Below are 22,233 nucleotides of genomic sequence, written 5' to 3'. Positions count from 1 at the left end.
TCCCCACGACAGACCTGCTGTCCCCATAGGAACCCTGGACTAACCCAGGGCTCCTGTGCTCCAGACACCCCACCCACCCCCTCCCCTCAAATGCTGAGCCTGGGGAGCAGGTCCCGAATGGCGCCCTCTGGTGGACCCTGGTGTCACGGGCCCTGCTCATCCTCAGCACCCCACCCTGTGCAGAGGGGAGGAGGACTCCCCCTGCCCTGCAGGTCACAAGGCAGAGCCTCATCCAGGGCAGAGGGAAAGGGCAGCTGCACTAGGGTGGAATGGGCAGGTGGGGGCGCGGCAGGGCCCAAGGACCTGGCCAGGTGGTGTGTCTGCAAAGTGTGAGCCAAGTCGGGCCCTGAGAAGAGCGTGGAGGATGGTTCTTGTCTGTAGACCTGTCGGGGCTGGTTCACCCAGCTGGAGCCCGTGGGGCAGCCTGGCCAGCCTTCCAAGAGCTACGGACTGTGGACTGGGACGGTTAAAAGGAGAGGAGCTCTGACCCAGTGGCTCACACTTATAATCCTAGTAGCTACTCAGGAGGCTGAGATCTAGAGGATCTCCATTCAAGGCCAGAGAGGTAGAAAGCATCTCCAAATGAGTGAGTGAAAAACAGGAATGGAAGTGTGGCTCAGGTGGCTCTGCTGGGATGTGAGAAGTGCGCGTTGTACAGCTCAAGCAGATAGACCGTTAGGAATCTGGGAAGCTGTGTGTCCCCATGCTGCGTGCCCGAGGGCTGCTCAGTGGCTTTCGGTAAACAGGAAGCGAGCAGAAAGGCCCTGCTCTGACTATCTGTGCAATCTTGGGTGCAAGCCCTGACATCAAAGACAGAAACTTCCAGAGAGAAGACAGAGGGGAGAGCCTGGGCCACTGCCACTGTCCCCAACCCGTGAGAGCCTGTGGTCAGCAGCCACACTACACGGGGCTTGCCAGTCGAGAGAAACCTGTGCTTGACACACGTGACAGGTTTTAAAGCAGAGAGAAATGCTCAATTCCATCCAGTCTTTCTCCTGAGATATACTGAAGTGTAACTTTCCGATAGCAGGCCCCAGGAAGTCCCAGAATAAGCCATCTTTTACCTCGCTCTCCATAGCTAGGCGAAGTCTAATGGCATTTGTGAAGAGCTAGGAAGCTTGATGTCTTTTTCTGTGGTCTTAAGAACTTGTAGGCCAGACATGGTAGTTCATACTTGTAGTCCCAGCTACTGAGGAGGCAGATATCATCATACAGTTCAACGCCAGTCTGGCTGCAAAGTTAGAAGATGCCATTTCAGCAAACAAGCTGGCAGTGGTGGTATGTGTCTATAAACCCAGCTGTACAAGAGGCCCAGGTTGGAGGATTGCAGTCTGAGACCAGCCCTGAGAGAAAATGTGAGAGACCATCTGTGAAAACTAAAGCAAAAAAGGACAGGGTGTGGCTCAGGTGGTAGAGCACCTGCCTCCTCTCCTCAGGATTTGGCTGTTTTGGGTTTGTTTTTCTTTTAAAGAAATGGATCTGTTGCATGGTTCTATTTTTCTCAAGAACTATTGAATGTATTGCCGTTTTATTACCTTTTAAATATTTCCATAAATACTAGTTTTTAATGCTTATTAATTTTAATGTTTATTGCCCTGTTGAGAGGTTTATTATTATTATGTAAAAAGTTCAATTGAATATTTAATTTTCCTCTATGTGTTTCACAGTATTAAGATTATTTACAACAGGCTTTTTTCAGAATTCAGTTTGGGGCTTGTTCTGTGAGTTTATATAAGCTGTAGTGCTTTGATTGTTTTAATTGCCTATAATTGAAATTTTAAATTCTTGGGTGACACCAAGACTGTATGCAAGCTCTTATTTCTAGGGATTGAGTTTTTGTTTTTTTTTTTTGCCAGTCATGGTGCCTGAACTCTGGGTCTGGGCACCGCCCCTCAGCTCTTCAGCTCAAGGCTAATGCTCTACCATTTGAGCCACAGCACCACTTCCAGCTTTTTTTTGCTTATGTGGTGCTGAGGAATCGAACCCAGGGCCTCATGGATGCAAGGCAAGCACTCTACCACTGAGCCACCTTCCCAGCCCTAGGGATTGAGTTTTGTTTTAATTTCATCCTGTTCTTACTAATGTTTCGGTTTGTAGTTCTGTCGTCAAAGCACAGTCCTGACTCACGCCTTGTGCTCTGGGAATTCCTTGGCTTTTTCTCGCTGCCTAATAGGGATGTGGGAGCTGGCGCGGAGCGAGCGCGCCTTGTGGCACCGCCCGGCTGATTCCTTTTCCTTTCGTGTTCCGCTTACGCCACCTTCGGTGTGGTTAACCTTGGAGACACTCAAGCCCCAAAGGCAGATCTGTCTGTCCATCCATCTGTCCTGGGCGGCCCTGAGCTGTGGGGTCACTAGGCTCCATTGTCCCCCAACTGCCTCTGTGTTCTTCTCCCTCTCCTGGCCCCCAAGGACTAGAATGCAGGGGAGGCTTGTAGACTGGCTCCCTCTCTGCTCTAGCCGTGGGCACAGGGTCTCTGGCCGGGTGGTCTCTGGCCGGCAAGGTCTCTGGCCGGTGGTCTCTGGCCGGCGAGGTCTCTGGCCAGCGAGGTCTCTGGCTGGCAAGGACTCATGCTGCAAGTGGAAAAGGCCACAGGCTGTTGGCACAGGCCAGCCCCGTGGCGAGGAGGGAAGGCATTTGTGACGGCAGCAAGCCACGTTGTTGAAAACCAAAGTCATCTCTGAGCCAGTGCCGGGCACCCGCTCTGGCCACACGGGGAGATCACGGGTGAACGGCTGTTTTCCCCCCACCCGGACCTGCTTTCTGGGGAGTTTGGGTGACATACGATCCACCATCTCCTCATCTTCCGCCTGAGGAGCCCGGGCACCTGGGGTGTCTTGGGAAGGAAGTGCCACCTGGGCTGGCTGCCCACATACCACCGACCGCGGCGGCCCAGCCTCCCCGCTCCTCGCCTTCTCCCTGCAATGCCAGCCACTACAGCTAAAAAGAGTTCCCGTGCGGGGACGGCTGCCTGGTCTATCCTGTTTATTTATACAGAAATGACAGCTGAGCGCCTCGGAACAGATGAGACCAGAGAATTCCCTTGGGTGGGAGGGAGGGAGGGAGGGAGGAGAGGGGACCGTGCATTCCTGTGCTACAAAAAGCAGGCACTCACTGAAGGACCAAAAATAGTCATGGCAGCTCAGGCTCAGCCCTGGGAGTGCTCGGTTCTCGTGGAACTGGAGAATTGCCCTTTTTGGGCAAGAACTTTCTATTCTGGGTGGGAGGCGTCTGGGGGGGGGGGCGTGTCTCCCAGTCTTCTCATCCCAAGCCCGCACTCCCTGTCCCATGGTTCGGGATGCTGATTTGTGGGAAGGATGGAGGCTATGGTGCGCCATCAGCTCTGGGGACACCCCAAGATTGTGGCTGTCCGCCCGTCCCCTCATACCAGCCCTGTTAGAAAGGGTCTGGACCCTGAATCCCAGTCACACTTCTTTTCTTTTTCCTCTTCTTTTTTGTCGGTTGTGAGTCTTGAACTCTGGGCCTGGGCGCTGTCCCTGAGCTCTTCAGCTCAAGGTAAGCGCTCTACCACTTGAGCCCCAGCGCCACTTCCAGTTTTCTGTTGGTTTATTGGAGATAAGAGTCTCGTGGACTTTCCTGCTCAGGCTGGCTCTGAACTGCGATCCTCAGATCTCAGCCTCCTGAGTCGCTAGGATTCCAGGTGTGAGCCATAGGCGCCCGGCTCCAGTCCCACTTCTTATCCTGCCTGCCCCTGGCGCCTCATCTCACCTGTTCATGCCTTAGTCTCCTCTCCCTAAAGTGCAGGACGCAGAGCAAATTAGGGGAGGGGAGGCCTGGCCAGGTGGGCACCCAGCAGCCAATGTGTTCACTCCCTCTTCCTTGACAGCTGGTTTGAGGCTTATGCTGCAAACTCCACACAAGGCTGGCCAGGCACCATGCCTAAATCTGCACCAGACCTAGAAGCAGGCACTGGCACTGCACCGGCACTGCCATCGGCCAGCAGTTCCGAGCCTGGCCGCCCCAGCGCTGGCAGCTCCTGGTACCGTGGCTGGGGGAGGGACCCTGCCTGGCACCCTGCCAGTCTGTGCCAGAGGTGGGGGACCAGGCCTGCATGGCCCGCTGAGGCAGCACGGGGCATTTGGTTAATCACTTCTGCAAGCAGAATGACTGATGGCCCTTTAGCCCAGCAATGAGGAGAGCGAGAGCGGGCGTGGGCTGCGGCAGGGCCTGCGAACCTGAGACCTGGCCGTGGGGAGACCAGCACATTTTGAAAAGCACTTTGCCAACACTGATCCGTAACCTGCTGTCGAGGTGCTAGGGACCCAGTGGCTGCATTTCCGAGAACCGCCCTCAAGGACAGGTGACGGAGGTATGCTTTCTGTGCCTGGAAAGCAGCGGGGCTCCATGATGCAGCTATGCAAACTGCAAACTGCATGTTGCAAGAATCTCAAGATGAGGCCAAACATCAACCGTGACTGACTAGACGGCCTTCCGTGGCCTGCGCCTCAGTACAGACCAGGCACGCAGTGAGGCACCCCGGCCGGGCTCCCTGTCTACCCCCACCCCCCAGCCTTGGCCCTCACAGCAAGTTTCCTTTGGGAAGTGTTCAAGTTTGCAGCATCGTGTGTGTGTGTGTGTGTGTGTGTGTGTGTGTGTACGTGCGTGTCTGTGCGCGAGTGCGTGTGCGTGTGTGCACGCGTGCGTGTGTGCGCGTGTGTGTGCGCGCGTGCGTGTGTGTATGTATGTGTGTGCGTGTGTATGTGTGTGCGTATGTGTGTGTGCGCGTGCGTGTGTGTGTGTGAGTGCGTGTGTGTGCGCGTGTGTGCGTGTGTGTGCGCGTGTGTGTGTGTGTGCGCGCGTGCGTGTGCGTGTGTGCACGCGTGCGTGTGTGTGTGTGCGTGTGTATGTGTGTGCGTATGTGTGTGTGCGCGTGCGTGTGTGTGTGAGTGCGTGCGTGTGTGTGTGTGCGTGTGTATGTGCACGCGTGTGTGTATGTGTGTGTGTGTGTGAGTGCGTGCGTGTGTATGTGAGTGCGTGCGTGTGTGTGTGCGTGTGTGTGTGTACGCACATTGGTAAGGGCTTGGACTCAGGCCTAGCCACTGCTCAGCTTGCTTGTGCACAGCTCACGCTCTACCACTTGAGCCATGCCTCCAGCCTGGCATTTTACTGTCCAGAGATGGAAACTTACAGACTTCACTCAGACTGGTTCTGAACTGCTAGCCTCCAGGTCTCAGCCTCTCTCCTGAGTAGCCAGGATTACAGGTGTGAGCCACTGGTGCCTGGCTGAGTGTTCATTATTTTCATAGCTCTGTAAGAGGCTTAGGAAGAAGGCCCACAGGAAGTTTCGTGTCTGAGTGCTGAGTTCCTGCGTCTGCCTATCTCTGGGGTAGCAGGGAACACTTGGTGGCCCCCGTTCCTGCTTCCCAGAGACCCCCAAGGTAGCCTCCTGTGTGCAATGGGGCTCTCCCACTCCTATCAGCGTCTCCTTAAAAAGGCCAGGCCACCAGACGGTGGCCTCTCCAGGGCTACCTCAGATTGGGGCCCCTCCCCCTTCCCTTCCCCCACACAGAAGGGGTGGACAGTCTACAGGCCCCTGGCCTCGAGTCAAGGGGCAGCGGCGACGCCCACCCCAGTGGGCCTTAGTCCTGTCCACTTGGGATCCAGGCCCTGGAAGTCTAGTTTCAGGTTTGCTTAGTTCTCTCTGCACCCCTTCCCCAAGGCCCCTCCCTGCCTCCCTCCCTCCCCACGCCCAGCAGGAGCAGACCAGAACTTGTGAGCACCTGGCTGTGCAGGCGAGTCTGGGCGTCTCTGCACGCCGCACCTCAGGCAGGGATGGCCGGAAGCCAGAGCCCCGAGCCCGCTCAGCTCACTCACGCTGGCGCTCTGCCACCTGAGCTATGCCTGCCAGCTAGAATTTGGGTGGTTAGAGATCAGCGTGTCATAGACTTTCTTCCCCACTGGCTTCTAACCATGATCTTCATGTCTCGGCAGCCTGAGCAGGTGTGAGCCACCAATGCCCAAGTGTTGCAGTTTTGGGCTGAAGGACTTGCTTCACATTTTTTTTTTTTTTGCCAGTCCTGGGGCTTGAACTCAAGGCCTGGGCGCTGTCCCTGAGCTTCTTTTGCTCAAGGCTAGCACTCCATCACTTGAGCCACAGCACCACTTCTGGCTTTTTCTGTGTTTGTGGTACTGAGGAATGGAACCCAGGGCTTCATGCATGCAAGGCAGGCACTCTACCACTGAGCCACCTTCCCAGCCCTTGCTTCACTTTCTTACAGCACAGGCAATGAGCTCCCCTAGCCCCGCCCCTTTTAGAAGAGGTCTATTTAACCCCTTATTTGAAGGCTGTGTTGTTGGGTGTAGGGTTCTGGACGGCTCAAGTTGTGAAGCTTCGGCCCAGTGTCCGGCTCACCTCGACTCTGCTGGAAGTTGGTGATGGCGTGTGCAGCCGCTCCTCTTGGGGCTCCTTTCCTCTCTGAACGATTTCAAGATCATCATCGTGGGTTTTCAGCACGCTGGCGTTGGTGGGCATGGTGCAGAGCTGGTTGTTACTGTAGCTCTGGCTTTGGTCCCATTTAGGGCTTTCTGGGTTTCCTGGATCTGTCATTTCATGTCTCTTTATTTCTCAGCAATCCCCTGCCTCTCGTTTCCCGTTGCCTCTGGTGATCTCAGCTGGGTTGAGATGGTCGTGGCGTCAGGCTGCCCCTCTCTCCCTGTGTGACCTGGGCTTCCTGGGTTCGCAGTTCTAGCTGAGCTTGAGTGTGAGCCCCGAGGACACACCTTCCAGGGCCTCACGCTGCAGGCCAGGTGGCTGAGCAGGGGTGAAGGGATTCGCTGGTCCTGGAGTAACTCAGCGGCCCGTGGGGCTGGACGCACTTCGGGACTGGGCAGAGGACAGACGTGTGGTGTGGGGTTTGGATGCAGACAAGGGAGTGTCCACACTGTGCTGCTGTGAGCCCTGAAGCCAGATGGTGGCCTGGAGGGCCCTGTGGTTGCCTGTCACTCTCCCCCCTGTCCCCCCCCACCTTCCCTTCTGGAAGGTAAGGGGTGCCAAACCCCCATTAACAGGGAGCAGGGCAGGCCGCACTGCAACCCGAGCCCCAGGCCTGACCAGCACAGCCTGGTGTGGGTGTCAGGCCTGCGGTGTGTCTTGTGGTGGAGTGTGGATGGCGGTAAGGTGCACGCATGCGAGGTCTGCAGCCCAAGAAGAGGCCCAGACCCCGTAAGGGCTTCTCTGCCCAACCCCGGGCTATTCACCAAGGCATGGTGGGGCAAAGGTGGCACGTTGGGGCTCGTGAGCCTGGCCTCCTCACACCTCCGTTTCCCTTCCTCCAGCGGGGGTTTGAATCTCCCTGCCTGCCTGGACGGTGACCCAGAAAAGGACCCAGGGCATTGTCTGTCAGGGACAGCTTTGGTGGGCTTCATTGGAAAGAAAGTCACATGGCCACAAGCTGTTCAGAGCCAGGGGACAGTGGCCCATCTCCCCAGTGGCCCTCAGGATCCAGGGCAAGGGAGAGTCCCTGGATGGGCCCAAGACAAGTGGGCCACCCTCACTGCGGCCTCAGGGCCACAGGGACTCCTGATGGCCTCGGACACAACAACTGACAGCACCCGACAGCACAGCACACCAAAATCACACCACGTGACATCACACCACTCAACACAGCACACCAAAATCACACCACCCGACAGCACAGCACACCGAAATCACACCATGTGACATCACACCACTCAACACCACAGCACACCGAAATCACACCACCCGACAGCACAGCATACCAAAATCACACCACGTGACATCACACCACCCGACAGCACAGCACACCGAAATCACACCACATGAAATCACACCACTCAACACCACAGCACACTGAAATCACCACCCGACAGCACAGCACACCGAAATCACACCATGTGAAATCACACCACTCAACACCACAGCACACTGAAATCACACCACCCGACAGCACAGCACACCGAAATCACACCACGTGAAATCACACCACTCAACACCACAGCACACCAAAATCACACCACGTGACATCACACCACCCAACAGCACAGCACACCGAAATCACACCACGTGAAATCACACCACTCAACACCACAGCACACCAAAATCACACCACCCGACAGCACAGCACACCGAAATCACACCACACCAAAATCACACCACTCAACACCACAGCACACCGAAATCACACCACCCGACAGCACAGCACACCGAAATCACACCATGTGACATCACACCACTCGACACCATGGCACACCAAAATCAGACCACCTGACACCATAACACCTGACATCTCAGCACAGTGAAATCACACCATGACATCATACCACCTGACATCACAACACACCAAAATCATACCACATGACATCATACCATCTGACACAACACTTAATATCACACCACGTGATATACCACCTGACACCACAGTACACCTGAATCACACATGACATCACACCATCTGACACACGTCTGATAGCACACCATGTGACATCATAACACCTGACGTCTCACCGCATGACATCATATCACCTGACAGCACAGCACCTTTCCCTGCACTCACTGGCCAAAGCACCCGGCACCACACCCACACTCCCCGCGGACACCAGGGTCACGCCACCGATGCACACAGGCCTTGCCCTGAGCCTGGCTGCGGCACAGGTGGGCAAAGGTATTGTGGGCTGGTTCGGGGGTGGCGGTGAGCCCTGTGGCTATGAAGTGAGACACAGCCAGAGGGTCACGTGCAGCAAATGACAGTCACACATGTGGGGACACATGCTCACAGAAAATACAGTCTCGGCACACAGAACGAGACACACACAAGGCCACAGACAGGTGTGCATAGAAACTAAGTTACACGGGCAGGGCAACGTCACAGTCCCAGGGCCACACACAGAGCACAGTTCCACACGCGACAGCCTGGGAAGCGCAGCCCCCGCGCTCACCTCGGGCGGTTCCTGGGGACTCTGTGACTCTGCCAGCTGTGGATCCCTCTTGGAACATCCTGGGCGCGGCCTGGCCCCAACCTCCATGGTTTTGCTCAGACCTGGGCCCCTGGGCCTTCGATGTTGCCACAGCGACCCTGGAGCCTGGCAGGAAAGAGCCACTCTGTGGTTCCCTTGGGCAGGTAGGAAGCACAGCGGGCCCTCCCCCCTCCCCCCCTCCCCCCCTCCCCCCCCAGCCCAGGGAGCAGCAGGCAGCCTGGCTCCTGGCTCCTAGCTCACTGGTGGTGGCCATGAGTCTCTAGGGACAGGAGTTTGGGAGAGCCCTCCACGTCGAATTGGGGGCCACCACCTCAGGGCCGAGAGCCCTACCGGGCTTCCAACCCCTCCCTTTGCACCCACAGGAGCTACGGGGACCTCACTGACTGCACCAGGAGCGTGGCGGACAAGCTGGGACGCTTCTGGCCCAACGCAGAAGTGGACAAGTTCTTTATCGCCATCCACCAGCGCTACTTCAGCGGCTGCCCCGTCTCGGGCAGGATTGTCCGGGACCCCCCCAGCACCATCCTCTGCCCCTTCATCGTGGTCCCCATCACGGTGACCCTGCTCATGACCATGCTGGTGGTCTGGAGGAGCAAGCGCACCGAGAGCATTGTGTAGGCGGTCCGGGCAGCCTGCCAGCCTGGCTCTGGCAGGCGCGGGAGGGCAGGGAGGGACGGGACCCTGGCTCTGGCACAGCAGTGGCATCAGAGGCTGGTGCAGATGGCAAGCCAGGTCCTGGTCCTGCCTTGCTCCAGCTGTGGGATTATCCCAGACACACCCTGGCTGGAGGTAGAGCTGAGACCTGGCTCTCCTCCCTCCAGGAGGTGTTCCCAGCCCCGGGTCTTCGGGGTGCTTGCAACCACCACGAGAGTTCTGGCCTCCAGCCCAGGCCACTTACCCAGTAGAAGTGTTTGTGAATCGTAGATTGTGATTAAAAAGTTGTCCTTGAACTTGGGATGTGTTCTTATTTGAGGGGAGAAATAGCCACTGGGAGAGTGGGAGAAATACACTCCACACACACACAGAGGAACCATTTCCTCTGATGACAGATGTCCTGGCTGAAACCTCTGTCTGTGGCCATGTCAGGCCTCTGGTGGTCTCCTGTGGTAGAAATGTTCAGGCCTGATTCCTCTCCTCTCCTCTACCACACAGTCCCTGTTTGTTTGTTCGTTGGATGTGCCAGTCCTTGGCCTGGGCACTGCCCTGCAACTTTTTTTGCTCAAGACTGCCGCTCTACTACTTGAGCCACAGCACCACTTCCAGTTTTCTGGTGGTCAATTGGAGATAAGAGTCTTGTAGACTTTCTTGCCTGGCTGGCTTTGAACCACAATCCTCAGATCTCAGCCTCCTGAGTAGCTAGGATGACAGGCGTGAGCCACCGGCATCCAGCTGTCCCTGCTTTGGACACTTGGAAATGAAGCTAAGTACAAGAATAGCAGACAGGTTTGCCAGGAGCCAACTCTGCCTCACTAACACGTTAGTAAGAGGCAGAGTCCCTTAGAGGAGGAAACCACACCGTCTCCATTTCACAGAAGAGGAAGAGGCCAAAGCATCGCATGCGTTTCCCAAGCTGCCATCTTGTCAAACTCGGTTCCTCCAGAGGAGGGCCATACGGCTTCCAGGTGGGGAGTGGCTCCTGGGTCCTCCCCACCCCCACCCCCACCCCACCCCACCCCCACCCCCACCCCCGCCAGGAAGCCAGGAAATAATGGTTATTTGGGGGGAGGAGGTGAAGACTGAGCTTATTTGTGTCCTAAATTGGAGAAATGGCCTCTTTTCCAGAGCTTTGTCATGGAAACCCATGGGGGCACGGGGAGTTACGAAAGAATCCCACAACAGCTAGAGGAGGAGGGCGTTTGGCTTGGCCGATGGGATCTGCCAAATGGGTTGTTATTCCCAAAGTGGCTCGCGTTAATGAGCTCCCGGATGACATTGCTCTGAGACAAGGGCTCCTGCGAGCCAAGAATCTGCTCCGGACCGGGCTCATCTTCAAAGCCTGGCCGGCCCCCCTGCTGCCTGGGAACCAGCTGGAGAGAGGCCGAGCCAGGCACATGTCATTCCTCTGGAGAAAAAGCCCTGGATCCCAGATGTGGAGCCCGCCTCTTCTTGAGCAAAAAAGGCCATGGTAGCGCCATCCGGGAGGCCAGGGCAGAAGTGTGGGCCGAGGGCTTCCCAAGTCCTTTCCCATCTAGGAATTGGTCCTGAGGATACAGAGGTGCAGAGGATGCGGTCCGCTCTGCCCCAGTGCTATTCACAAGGGCCGAGGCCAGAAGACACTCTGCGGTGCCCACCCCAGGATGGCTCCCACCCCGGCTCCCGCCCCTCCCTCCCCTCCCACCCCACTCCCACCCTTCCCTCCCCATCGCCCACCCCGCCTCCCACCCCAGGACGGCGCCCTGAGTCTAACTTGGGACACGAGACATTTCGGGGGAAATGAAGTTTCAGGAAATGAAGTCCGTGGAGGGTGGAGTGACTTCTAGAAGAGGTCCCTGGAAAAGGCAGCCATGGGGACAGGAAGGGGGGAATGACCCAAAGTCACAGGCACGTCACCACATGACCCTGGGGAAATCACCGCGCGCGCACACACACACACACACACACACACACACACACACACACACGGCAGCCACATGCTTCAATGTGCAGCCAGCACCTGAGTCGCGGTGGCCAGGGTTACTTCCTGCTGGCAGGAGCCCTGACTGGCATGGTCAGGATCCCTGCGCTTCTCAGGTGGCCTGGGACTTCTGTCCCCTTTCCCAGCTGTATGACCTTGGAGCATGTCCTTCAGGGCTGGTGACGGGGATGGAGCCCTGTCCGCCCGGCCCTGGGGACATTGGTTAAGTTCCTGCCACAGCTCTATGGTGACTGGAATTGCTCTTTGGTGCTTCATTTTAACCAAGTGCTTTTCAAGAGCGGGCAGTCGACCTGGAGCTGGCTGGTTTTCTTCTTCTTGCAGCTGCACCACAAGGACAGAGCCGTGTCTGGCCACGTGCCCGCTGCGGAGGGCCGGCTCAGGTGTGGAGGTGGCGGCGGTGGCAGCGGCGGTGGGCAGCCTCGGGCCTGGCCTCCCAGGGCTCCAGAGCCTGGGCTCCAACATCTTTCTGGTCTTGTTTTCAAGAGAAACAGGCAGCTCTCCTCCCCCAGTGCCATACTCCCAAGGGGAACAGCATTTCTTTGTCCCTCCCCCTTGCCCCCACATCGATTTTGAAAAGAAACAGAGAAACGACTGGAAGAAGACATGTACTTTTCTAGAGTTAACTGGGTCAGCCATCAGGGGAACTAGAAAAGAGGAAGAGAAGAATGTTCAGGAACAGAAGCAAGGCCTGCAAAAAGAGCTAGTGAGGAGGAGGAGGGGGGGAGGAGGAGGAGGAGGAGGAGGAGGAGGAGGGAGGAGGAGGAGGAGGGGGGCGGGAGGAGGAGGGAGGAGGAGGAGGGGAGGAGGAGGAGGAGGGAGGAGGAGGAGGAGGGAGGAGGAGAGGGAGAGGGAGGAGGAGGAGGAGGGGAGGAGGAGGAGGAGGCAGGCTTCAGCCATACCTGTCCACAGCCAGCTACCCACAGTGTGTGTGTGTGTGTGTGTGTGTGTGTGTGGAGGGAGGCGTGACCTCAGGGTAGACGACCAGGAGCTGGCACGCCTCACTCACCTCGGCCCTCCCAGCCTCCCTGGCCTGGAAGTCGTGTCTGCTTTGCAGGTAGGGACACTGAGGCATGGAGAGGCAACAGCACGCCCCGTGTCCCCAGCAAGGGTACTGGACCCAGAGCTTGAATCCAGGTCTCTCCTCCATCTGTGCTGCCTCCTGTGAACCAGGACAGCACAGAACAATCTGGAATAAAAACTGGTGCCAGCGGAACCATGGATTTTTGATGAAAGGCGGGAGAGCTCTCCTCCTTCATGCTCTCCTTGCGGACTTCAAAGTGCCCCCTTTCCTAGTCTCTGGCAGGGTCACACACAGATGGAAGTGATCTGCAGGCCGGCCCTGGGGTGCTCTTCCCACTGCCTCGTTGCTCTGGGGACACCTGGCTGCAGCGGCTGTTCAAAGACCTGGGAGCTCATTGGCTCAGTAGGGAACCCAGGGACCTCGCCCCTCCCCCAACAGATGAAGGAAGGGTCAGAGACGCCATGCAGGGCACACACTGGCCACTAGGGGCGCACGGAAGTTGGGGTGCCACCATGTTCCCATGGACAACCCAGCATGACCAAAGCAGTGACTAATGCTGGAAACACAGAGGTAGAGTGGGTACTCAGAAAACATGGTTTTTGTTTTGTTTTTGTTTTGGGGGTCTGGTCGTAGGGCCTGAACTCGGCCTGGGCACTGTCCCTCAGCTCTTCAGCTCAAGGCTAGTGCTCTACCACTTGAGCCACAGCGCCACTTCCGGCTTTTTTCTTTTAGCTTATGTGGTGCTGAGGAATTGAACCCAGGGCCTCAGGCATGCAAGGCAAGCGCTCTACCACTGAGCCACCTTCCCAGCCCCTCAGAAAACGTGTTTGAGTCTCAGTCGTGGTGATGAATAAGTCAGCAACCCACAACTTGATCAGCAAATCCTCCATGGTTAAGCATTTAACTTCTTTTAAAAATTTTTTTGGTTCTGAGATTTGAACTCAGGCCCCCACGATTGCTAGGCAGGTGCTCTACTACTGAACCAACCCTCCAACACCTTTTGACTTAGATATTTTTGAGACAGGGTGTTGTCTCCTGCTCAGGGCGTGCCTGGACTTTAACTGACCTATTCTACACCCCTGTCATAGCTGGGTGGCAGTCCTATGCCACCTTGCCTAGCTACGGGTTGAGAGGGGCTCTCGTAAACTTTTCTGCCTGGGCTGGCTAGAGCCACGATCCCCCCATTCTTAGCGTTCCAGGCAGCTGAGCTGACAGACCACAAACCCCACAGCAGCTGGCCCAGACATTGCTCCTCTAGGAAGAAGTCTATCCTATGTGAATTACTGTGACATCTAGGTGTGCAGCTCAAGTAGTAGAGCACAAGGCCCTGAGTTCAAACCCCAGGGCCACAATGAATTTTTAAAAAATAGATAAATAATTGTGAAAAATAATCCCAATGCTGTTCATTTATCACATGGATCAGAAGGGGAGAAAATCTGGAAATAACCCAGAATTCCATCTGTTTCCTCTTTCAAGTTGTCCTGTACAAAGGTACTTAAAGGGGCTGGGAAAGGTGGCTCAGTGGTAGAGTGCTTGCCTTGCATGCATGAGGCCCTGGGTTCAATTTCTCAGCACCACATAAGCAGAAAAAGCCAAAAGTGGTGCTGTGGCTCAAGTGGTAGAGCCCTAGCCTTGGATTGAAGAGGGACAGTGCCCAGGCCCAGAATTTCAGGCCCCATGACGGAGGGGGGGGGGGGGGAGGGAGGGGGTAAAGCTACTTGTAGTTGTAGCAAGCATGGGTTAAAAATGCCTTAACTCCTACTACTCAGATCATTTTTAACATCCATTTTGACATATTGTCTTCCACACTTTAATTTGTATTTTGGTCTGTGCATAGTAGGTGGCTAGTTATACACAGATGGATCTCTGAAAGAGAAAAGCGGCTTGTGTTGTGGGTAAATGATGTTTTCAATAAAAACTGCAGTCATTCTGCAAAACACGACCACAGTTTTTATAAGCTCCGGAGGGAAGGGGTGGCCTGTTTTGCTTATTGTCACTTATAAACAACACCGCGGGGGAGGGGCAGAGGGCTCGACCTGACTTTCCTCCTTAAAACAAATATTTACAAGTAGAGCTCTGGGTCAAGGGGCCCCTTCGGCTTTGTATAAACAGTTCCAGATCTGTTACACATGTTTGTGTCTCCCCACTACCAACTATAACATCAGTAAACGTTTCTAATTACACCCTTGCCAAAATGGAGTCTCATTTCTCCTCTAAAAACTAAATCCATTAATTTAATTAAAATTAGAAATATATTAAGTTGGACACTGGTGGCTCACGCCTGTAATCCCAGCTACTCAGGAGGTGGATAGGTGAGGATCATGGTTCAAAGACGGCCCAGGCAGGAAAGCCTGTGAGACTCTTCTCGCCAATTCACCAGCCAAAAGCCAGAAGTGCAGCTATGTCTCAGGTGGTAAAGCACCAGTGAGCAAAAAAGCTCTGGGTCAGCACCCAGGCCCTGGATTCAAACATCAGTACCAGTGGAACAAACAAAAACCGCTGCATGAGGGAAAGATGCTCTCCACAGCTGTTCTCTGGCGGGCGATGCTGGGGACAGCCTTCTCCCAGGGGCATTGCTATAGGAAGCCTGGTGAGCCAATCACTGCCCAGGTTCTTTATCCATTCATAAATTACTACTCTCCTCACAAACAGCACTGGGCTTGCACAGTGCTTTTTATACTTTGTATATGTTTTATACACAAAATGTCTGTTTTATTGCTTGTTCATGTGCACCATCAGTGAGTCTGTAGTGTTGGAAGGGTCTTTATTCAGGATTTTTTTTTTTTGGTCATGGGGCTTGAACTCTGGGCCTGGGCGCTGCCCCTCAGCTCTTCAGCTCAAGGCTAGCACTCTACCACTTGCTGCCCCTCAGCTCTTCAGCTCAAGGCTAGCGCTCTACCACTTGCTGCCCCTCAGCTCTTCAGCTCAAGGCTAGCGCTCTACCACTTGAGACACAGTGCTACTTCCAGCTTTATCTGCTTATGTGGTGCTGAGGAATCAAACCCAGGGCCTCATGCATGCGAGGCACGCATTCTACTACTGAGCCACCTTTCTAGCCCTTTATCAGAAGTTTTTGAGCTATTGTTTGCTGTCATTTAGTAAAATGAGTTAGAAAGCTTTGTATCTCATGTCCTGGAATAGCTATGGAACATAAACAAGAAAAGCCAAAGTGTAAAAAGCCAGCCTGCCACGGGGCCTAGAAGTACAAACCACAACGAGGTGTCATTTTTTATGTGCTTGTGTGTGTGTGTGTGTGTGTGTGTGTGTGCATGTGTCTGAGCATTGGCACTAGGGTTTGAACTCAGGACCTCACACTCTTGCATAGCCTTTTCAGTCAAGGCTGGCACTCTACCACTTGAGCCACAGCTCTACTTAGCTTTGTGTTGATTAATTGGAGATAAAAGTTTCAGACTTTCCTGCCTGGGCTGGCTTTGCAATTGCTTTTTAGTTCATTCTTTCTTTTTTCCTTTCTTTCTTTCTCTATCTTCCCTCCTTCCTTTCTCTTCCTTTTCTTTCTTTCTCCCTTCCTTTCTTTTTTTCCTTCCATCTTTCCTTCTTCCTTTCTCTGTCTCTTTCTTCATAGTTGGAACTATATTAATTCTGTATTATTCTTAACTTGAAAATTATGAGCTGTATCTAGCAACTGTCATTACAATGCTGAACTTTAAGAAATCATGCTGCCTATGTTTTGTTTTTAATGATTTTTTTTCCCCAATCAAGTCAATTTTGTCTCAATCGCTGTTTCTATTTTAAAATCTACAGCCCACAGATTGACACTTTTGTCCCCCAGGGCTCCTGTGCCACCCTGAACTAGCTTAGTTGTTTACAAAGGGACAAAGAAACAAGGCAAGCCTGGCGCTGGTGGCTCAGGCCTGGAATTCTAGCTACTCAGGAGGCTGAGATCTGCTGAGGCCTTGTTTTCTGTAGATAATAAGTTTCTTTCTTTCTTTCTTTCTTTTTTTTTGTCGGTCGTGGGGCTTGAACTCTGGGCTTGGGTGCTATTCCCACACTCTTCAGCTCAAGGCGAGCCCTCTACCGCTTGAGCCACAGCGCCACTTCTGGTTTACTAGTGGTTTATTGGAGATCAGAGTCTCACGGAGTTCCCTGCCTGGGCTGGCTTTGAACCACGATCCTCAGATCTCAGCCTCTGAGTAGCTAGGATGACAGGCGTGAGCCACCGGTGCCCGGCCTAAGTTTCATTTTTTGTGCCCGTACTGGGTCTTGAACTCAGGGCCTCATGTTCTTACTTGGCTTTTCCCTCAAGGCTGATGCTCTACCACTTAAACTGTACCTTCACTTTGGCTTTTTGCTGGCTAACTGGAGACAATAGTGTCTTGGTTTGTTGGCCTGGGCTGGCAAACAATCCTCAGCTCTCTTTATGAAGACAATATAAACAAAATAAAGTTTGAAAACAAAAGACAGAGGGAAATCCTCTTCTCATCCTACTGCCCAGACACAGAAGATGGTTTTCTTCTAGGCCCTGCTGGTGTATTTGTCTTCTCAGAGTGGCAGTCACGGAAGGCAGGCGATCTGAATGCTGCATGTTTAATTTAATTGGTGATTTAACACACCTGCTCACACCGTGAGCTGGGGGTGTAGCGAGGTGATGTAGTTCACACAGTGCACTGTTGGACAACAGGCACCCTCCTGGGCCACAGAGAAAAGGTTCTTGAGACTTTGTTTGCCTTCTTGGTGTGACTGGGCTCTGAAATATCCCCCAAAAGTTTGAAGGACTGGTCCTCAGTATGTTCAGAAGTGAGCTTAGCAGAGATTAAGCCATGAGGGCTCTCATGATTGAAGAACCCACTAGTGGATTCCTAGATTAATGGACTGCTGGGAAGGAGTGGGGTTGGGTTAAAGTAGATGGGGGTGAGGGGTGTCCTTGAAGGGTGTCCTTTGTGCCCGGCGCTTTCTTCATTCTGTTTGCTTCCTGGCTGCTCTGAGCAGCACAGCACCCCCTAGTGGTGCCCACTTGACCCTCCGCCTCGCCACCAGCCAGAGCCACAGGCCGGCGGACTGTACTGAAACCTCTAAAGCCCAGAGCTGAACTAAGCCTCTTTGCTCTTCTCCAGTATTTTTCACAGCCCCGAAGAGCTGGTTAGAGCCAACACAGTTCCTGCTCTTCGCACCCACCACCTGCAGTGCCAAGTCACCATTTAAAGACCCTTTCTCAAAGTCACACTCAAGAACTAGGGTTAGGTCTGTAAGCCTAGCTACTCAGGAGGCCGAGACCTGAGGATCACAGGTACAAAAGTCCTCGAGACACTTATCTTCAGTTAGCCACAAGAAAGCCAGAAGTACAGCTGTGGCTCAAGTGGTAGAGAGCTGGCCTTGAGCAGAAAGCTCAGGGACAGTGCTCAGGCCCTGAGTTCGAGGCCTAGGACTGGCACAAAGAAACAAAGACCTAGGGTTTAGAACTCTGAGGCAGAGGGAGACACAGTTCAGCCACCAACAGCGGGGCTGAGCGCTCCTGTGGGGGACGGGGGTGGGCATCCTTGCTCTTCTCAGCGTATAGAAGTCACCTGCATTCCACAGCATGCACCCCTTCTTCAAATCACCCCAACACTGTGCATCCTCCCTCCTGTCTCCCACTACTGCACTCACCTGCAACCTCCTGCCTTTCTCTGGGCCGTGGAGAATGCTGCCCCCTCCTGGACAATCCAGGAGAAATCCCTGGCAAGAGCCTTAATTCACTCACATCTGCAAGGATCCTGTTTGCTTAAGTAAAACAACAATCTGATCCTTTCTGCTTATCTCAGACATACACTAGTCATTGCAAATAAGGAAACCATGGGACCTATGTTTCTTTGGGCCTGGCTTACTTCACTTAATATAATTTTTTCCAAGTCTTTCCATTTCTTTCTTTCTTTTTTTTTGGGTCTGGTCGTGGGGCCTGAACTCTGGGCCTGGGCGCTGTCCCTCAGCTCTTCAGCTCAAGGCTAGCGCTCTACTACTTGAGTCACAGCGCCACTTCTGGCTTTTTTTTTCTGCTTATGTGGTGCTGAGGAATCGAACCCAGGGCCTCAGGCATGCAAGGCAAGCGCTCTACCACTGAGCCACCTTCCCAGCCCCGTCTTTCCATTTCTTAACAAATGGGGCAAATTCTTTCTGATGGAGGCATAGAATCCCATTGTATATATTTATACCACATTTTCTTGATCCATTATCTACTGAGGGGCATCTGCGTTGGTTCCATATCTTAGCTATGGTAAATAATGCTGCAATAAACATACTTGTGCTGGTAGCTTTAGTGTGGTCTTGTTTGTGATCATTCGGGTAAATGCCCAAAAGTGGGATTGCTGGGTCATAGGGGAGCTCTAAGTAAAACAACATAGACAGAGGACAAGGATGTTTTTTGGAAGGCATTATTCAGCCCGCCTCGCACAGCTGCTTAACGCCCCTGGCCCCTCGGCCATTTCTGGCCATAGGTGAAGTCCTTTACTACAACTGGTCATGCTTTTGACCAGCTGCCTTTGATCCCTGGAACCTGGACGGAGTCGCTAGCCATGTCAGTGACCTTTCTGAACTGCAGAGTGGGGGAGAGGAAGACAGGCCATTTTAGCCTTCTCCAGCAAGATAGCAAATGTCTTGCAGGCAGGCTGCAGTGGGTGGTGGCTTATCTTGCACTCGGCACCCATGCGGGGTGTTGCCAGCCTGAGGTGACAAGCAGCTGGGAAGGGGTGGGGAGCAGGGGCAGTGAGCCCGCAGAGGCTCAGCCGAGACTGCAGGCAGCACTTACACGCTCACCGAGCTGCTCTGTGTCTATCCCAGTCCTTGGAAAAGGTGCTTTTTGTTGCTGTATGGCACATGGTACAATTTAAACCCTATACTGTGTGTGTGCACATGTGAATACATGCATGTGCATTGGTACTGGGGCTTGAACTCAGGGCCTCAAGCCCTTACATGGCTTTTCTTGTTCAAGGCTAGTGCTCTACTGCTGGCTTCTTGGATCCACTCTGGATTTTTGCTCCTTCACTGGAGATAAAAGTCTCCCAGACTTTCCTGCCCCAACTGGCTTGGAACTGTGAAGAGAGCCTCAGTGCTCTGCCTCCCAGTGCAAGGTTTAAACACTAGGTGGAGCCAGGCCTTTTCCAAGGAACATTGCAGCTCACTTCATTATTCTGGGAAAGAGCACACGAAAGCCGAGGCTGGTCAGTCAGAGGTGACTTACACCAGCGGTGTCCTTGAAAGCCATGCTTCCTGGGGTGTGGTGAGCAGCTGCCAGGGAAGCCCCTCACCAAATGACAGTGTGAGACCCGCCCCATCTACCAAGTGCAGGAAGTCCATCCCCACTCATGGCAGAAGGGGTCCCAGCCCTGAGTCTTGGGTCACCTACCTCCTGCCCCTGGGGCCCCGAGACATCACAGCCCCTGCTAGCTCATCACCTTCCTCTCCCTAGGGGGCGAGGCCCTGGAACCCTCGTTCTTGGCTTCTAGTAACAGAAAGCACCATCAGAAAATCTACTATTTTGGAGACCAGGTCTTGTAGGCAGTCTAGAGTGGCCTTAAACTCAGGATGCTTCTGCTTGAGTCTGCTGAATGCTGGGACTGTGGGCGCATACCACCATGCCTGGCTGGAGGTGAGGATATGGTCAGTGTCACTGCATACAGTAAAGCCTGCTTTCAGGAGTCCTGAACCCTACTTCACAGGAACATGGTGCCTGGCTAGTGGGCAGGTGTGAGCCTTAGAATAATCTGGAACAACCCAGATAGTTCCCTCCCACGTTTACTCCACATCCAATCTTCTGGGCTGTTCCTAGGTCATGAAATAAGGGTTGCTTTAGGAATAATGCCGAGGTCTTGTTGGGAGGGGAGGGTAGCAGTGGACATTGTGTCCCGAAGGAAAAGCCCAGCCAGCAGCAGGTTCTACCTGAAGCAGAGCGCTGAGGCAAAGCCAGGCACTGCCTGGGGGGGGGGGGGGGGAGTAGGGGGGGAGACTGAGGAGCGCAGGCCTCACAGGAGGGGGCGGAGAGCACAGCCCCCCCCCATGGCTTTACTGGGTGTTATGACCCGGCCTGCTTCCCTCAGTCAGGTTTGCATCCTCACCTCCTCACCTCCGGTGTGGCTGTATTTGGGGGTGGAGTTTCCCAGGAGTCATTCAGGTGATATCTCAAGCTGATGAGACCCAGAGGTAACACCTGAGCCAGAGCTCACTGCCTGCTCACAGAGAAAAGGGACAGCAGCTGCCCACACTCAGGAAAAGAGGCCTCGGAACGAAACCCACCTGCAGGAAGAACCAGTGGTCTTGCATTGCCTCCGTCCCTTCTGCGCTGCTGCAACACAATACTGGGGACTGGGTGGTTAATAAAGAACAAAGTTTTTGTTTTTTAACCGACCACGTGGTTCCAACATGATCTGGAAGAATAATATCATTTTGCCACTAAAATTCCAAAAATCTTAGCCGGCCAATATTAAGAAATCTATGCACACCCTAACAAACATGTCTGTCTATATGTAAAATATGTAAAACTGGCATGACGGTTTCAGTTACTTGCTTTCAACTACAAATGTAACTAATGTAAACCTTGTAACCACCAAGTGTTCTGCTTGTTAAAGATTTTTATCAGGGCTGGGAAGGTGGCTCAGTGGTAGAGGGCTTTCGATTCCTCAGCACCACATAAGCTAAAAGAAAAAAGCCGGAAGTGGTGCTGTGGCTCAAGTGGTAGAGCGCTAGCCTTGAGCTGAAGAGCTGAGGGACAGCGCCCAGGCCCAGAGTTCAGGCCCCACGACCAGACCCCCCCCCAAAAAAAGATTTTTATCAATGGAAGCTGTGATATAAACCTAATCTGAGTTGCTTTAGCGATCACCTGACTACCAGCCAAAGGGTGGGGGGGGGGGAAACAGGCAGTTTTAACACCTTGGGAAAGGAGTTGTAAAAACAAAAATGGTTTCCTTTGGAAAGTGCAAACTCCAAAAGGGTTCAAATATGAAAGAAGTTGGTAACTAAGTTTGCTGTGATTTATGTCATTCCTTATGTCCAGCTAGGCTAAAAGTTAATTGCTGTGCATCTAATCCTGGCACCCTACCCCCCCCCCCCCCCCCCCCCCCCCCCCCCCCCCCCGGTAAAATAGGCTACAGTTGTTTCTCCATTTTCTCTCCTATGCTCTATTAGCTCCCTTTAAGATCAAGGAACCAGAGCCATTGTGGAGTAAGTGTGGGTGCTCTGGGTCACAGACTGTGGCCACCCCGAACACATTTTCCATGCTAGTAGTGACTCAGGGTGCAGTTTGCTCTCACGCATGGGAGAATGCCCAGGGAACAAAACAAAGTTGTCACCTTGCCTAAACCAGTGAGCACCAGCCTGCAAAAGCCAATGCACTCAGTGTAAACAAAAATACTGCGAGATGTCTTTAACCATCTGTGCCCTCCCCACTACCTCCACCGGGGTAACAGGCTGGGTCCCGCCTGGCTGCATCACTCACAACTAAGGCCTGCTGATTTGGGAAGCTTCAGATCCACTGAAGCTAGACTTTTGCATCGTCCTGATTTGTGTTTTCTTCCACCCTCAGGTAGTGTTAACCCCCACAAGTTAGACCATAAGGAAGGTATGAGCAAAAGAAATGATGTGATTTGGTTTCTGTGCTATTGTGAAATTACAAACATTTTGGTAAACAGCAAAACATGCT

At 53.7% G+C, this 22,233-nt stretch overlaps 1 protein-coding gene across 1 annotated transcript in view; it reads left to right on the top strand.

The window, feature by feature from the left end:
- The window catches only part of Ramp1 (receptor activity modifying protein 1), a 33,467-nt gene extending 23,565 nt beyond the window's left edge, over positions 1–9,902 (top strand). Inside the window, exon 3 of the mRNA XM_042702329.1 lies at positions 9,315–9,902. Coding sequence (XP_042558263.1) covers positions 9,315–9,570 — 256 coding nt within the window. The 3' untranslated portion in view covers positions 9,571–9,902. The remainder of the gene's footprint in view (positions 1–9,314) is intronic.
- The last annotated feature ends 12,331 nt before the right edge of the window (positions 9,903–22,233 follow it).

The sequence above is a fragment of the Dipodomys spectabilis genome, unplaced genomic scaffold, assembly GCF_019054845.1.
Source record: "Dipodomys spectabilis isolate Male_0828 unplaced genomic scaffold, ASM1905484v1 ptg000321l, whole genome shotgun sequence".
Taxonomy (NCBI): domain Eukaryota; kingdom Metazoa; phylum Chordata; class Mammalia; order Rodentia; family Heteromyidae; genus Dipodomys; species Dipodomys spectabilis.
This window is presented reverse-complemented; position numbering and strand designations above follow the sequence as displayed.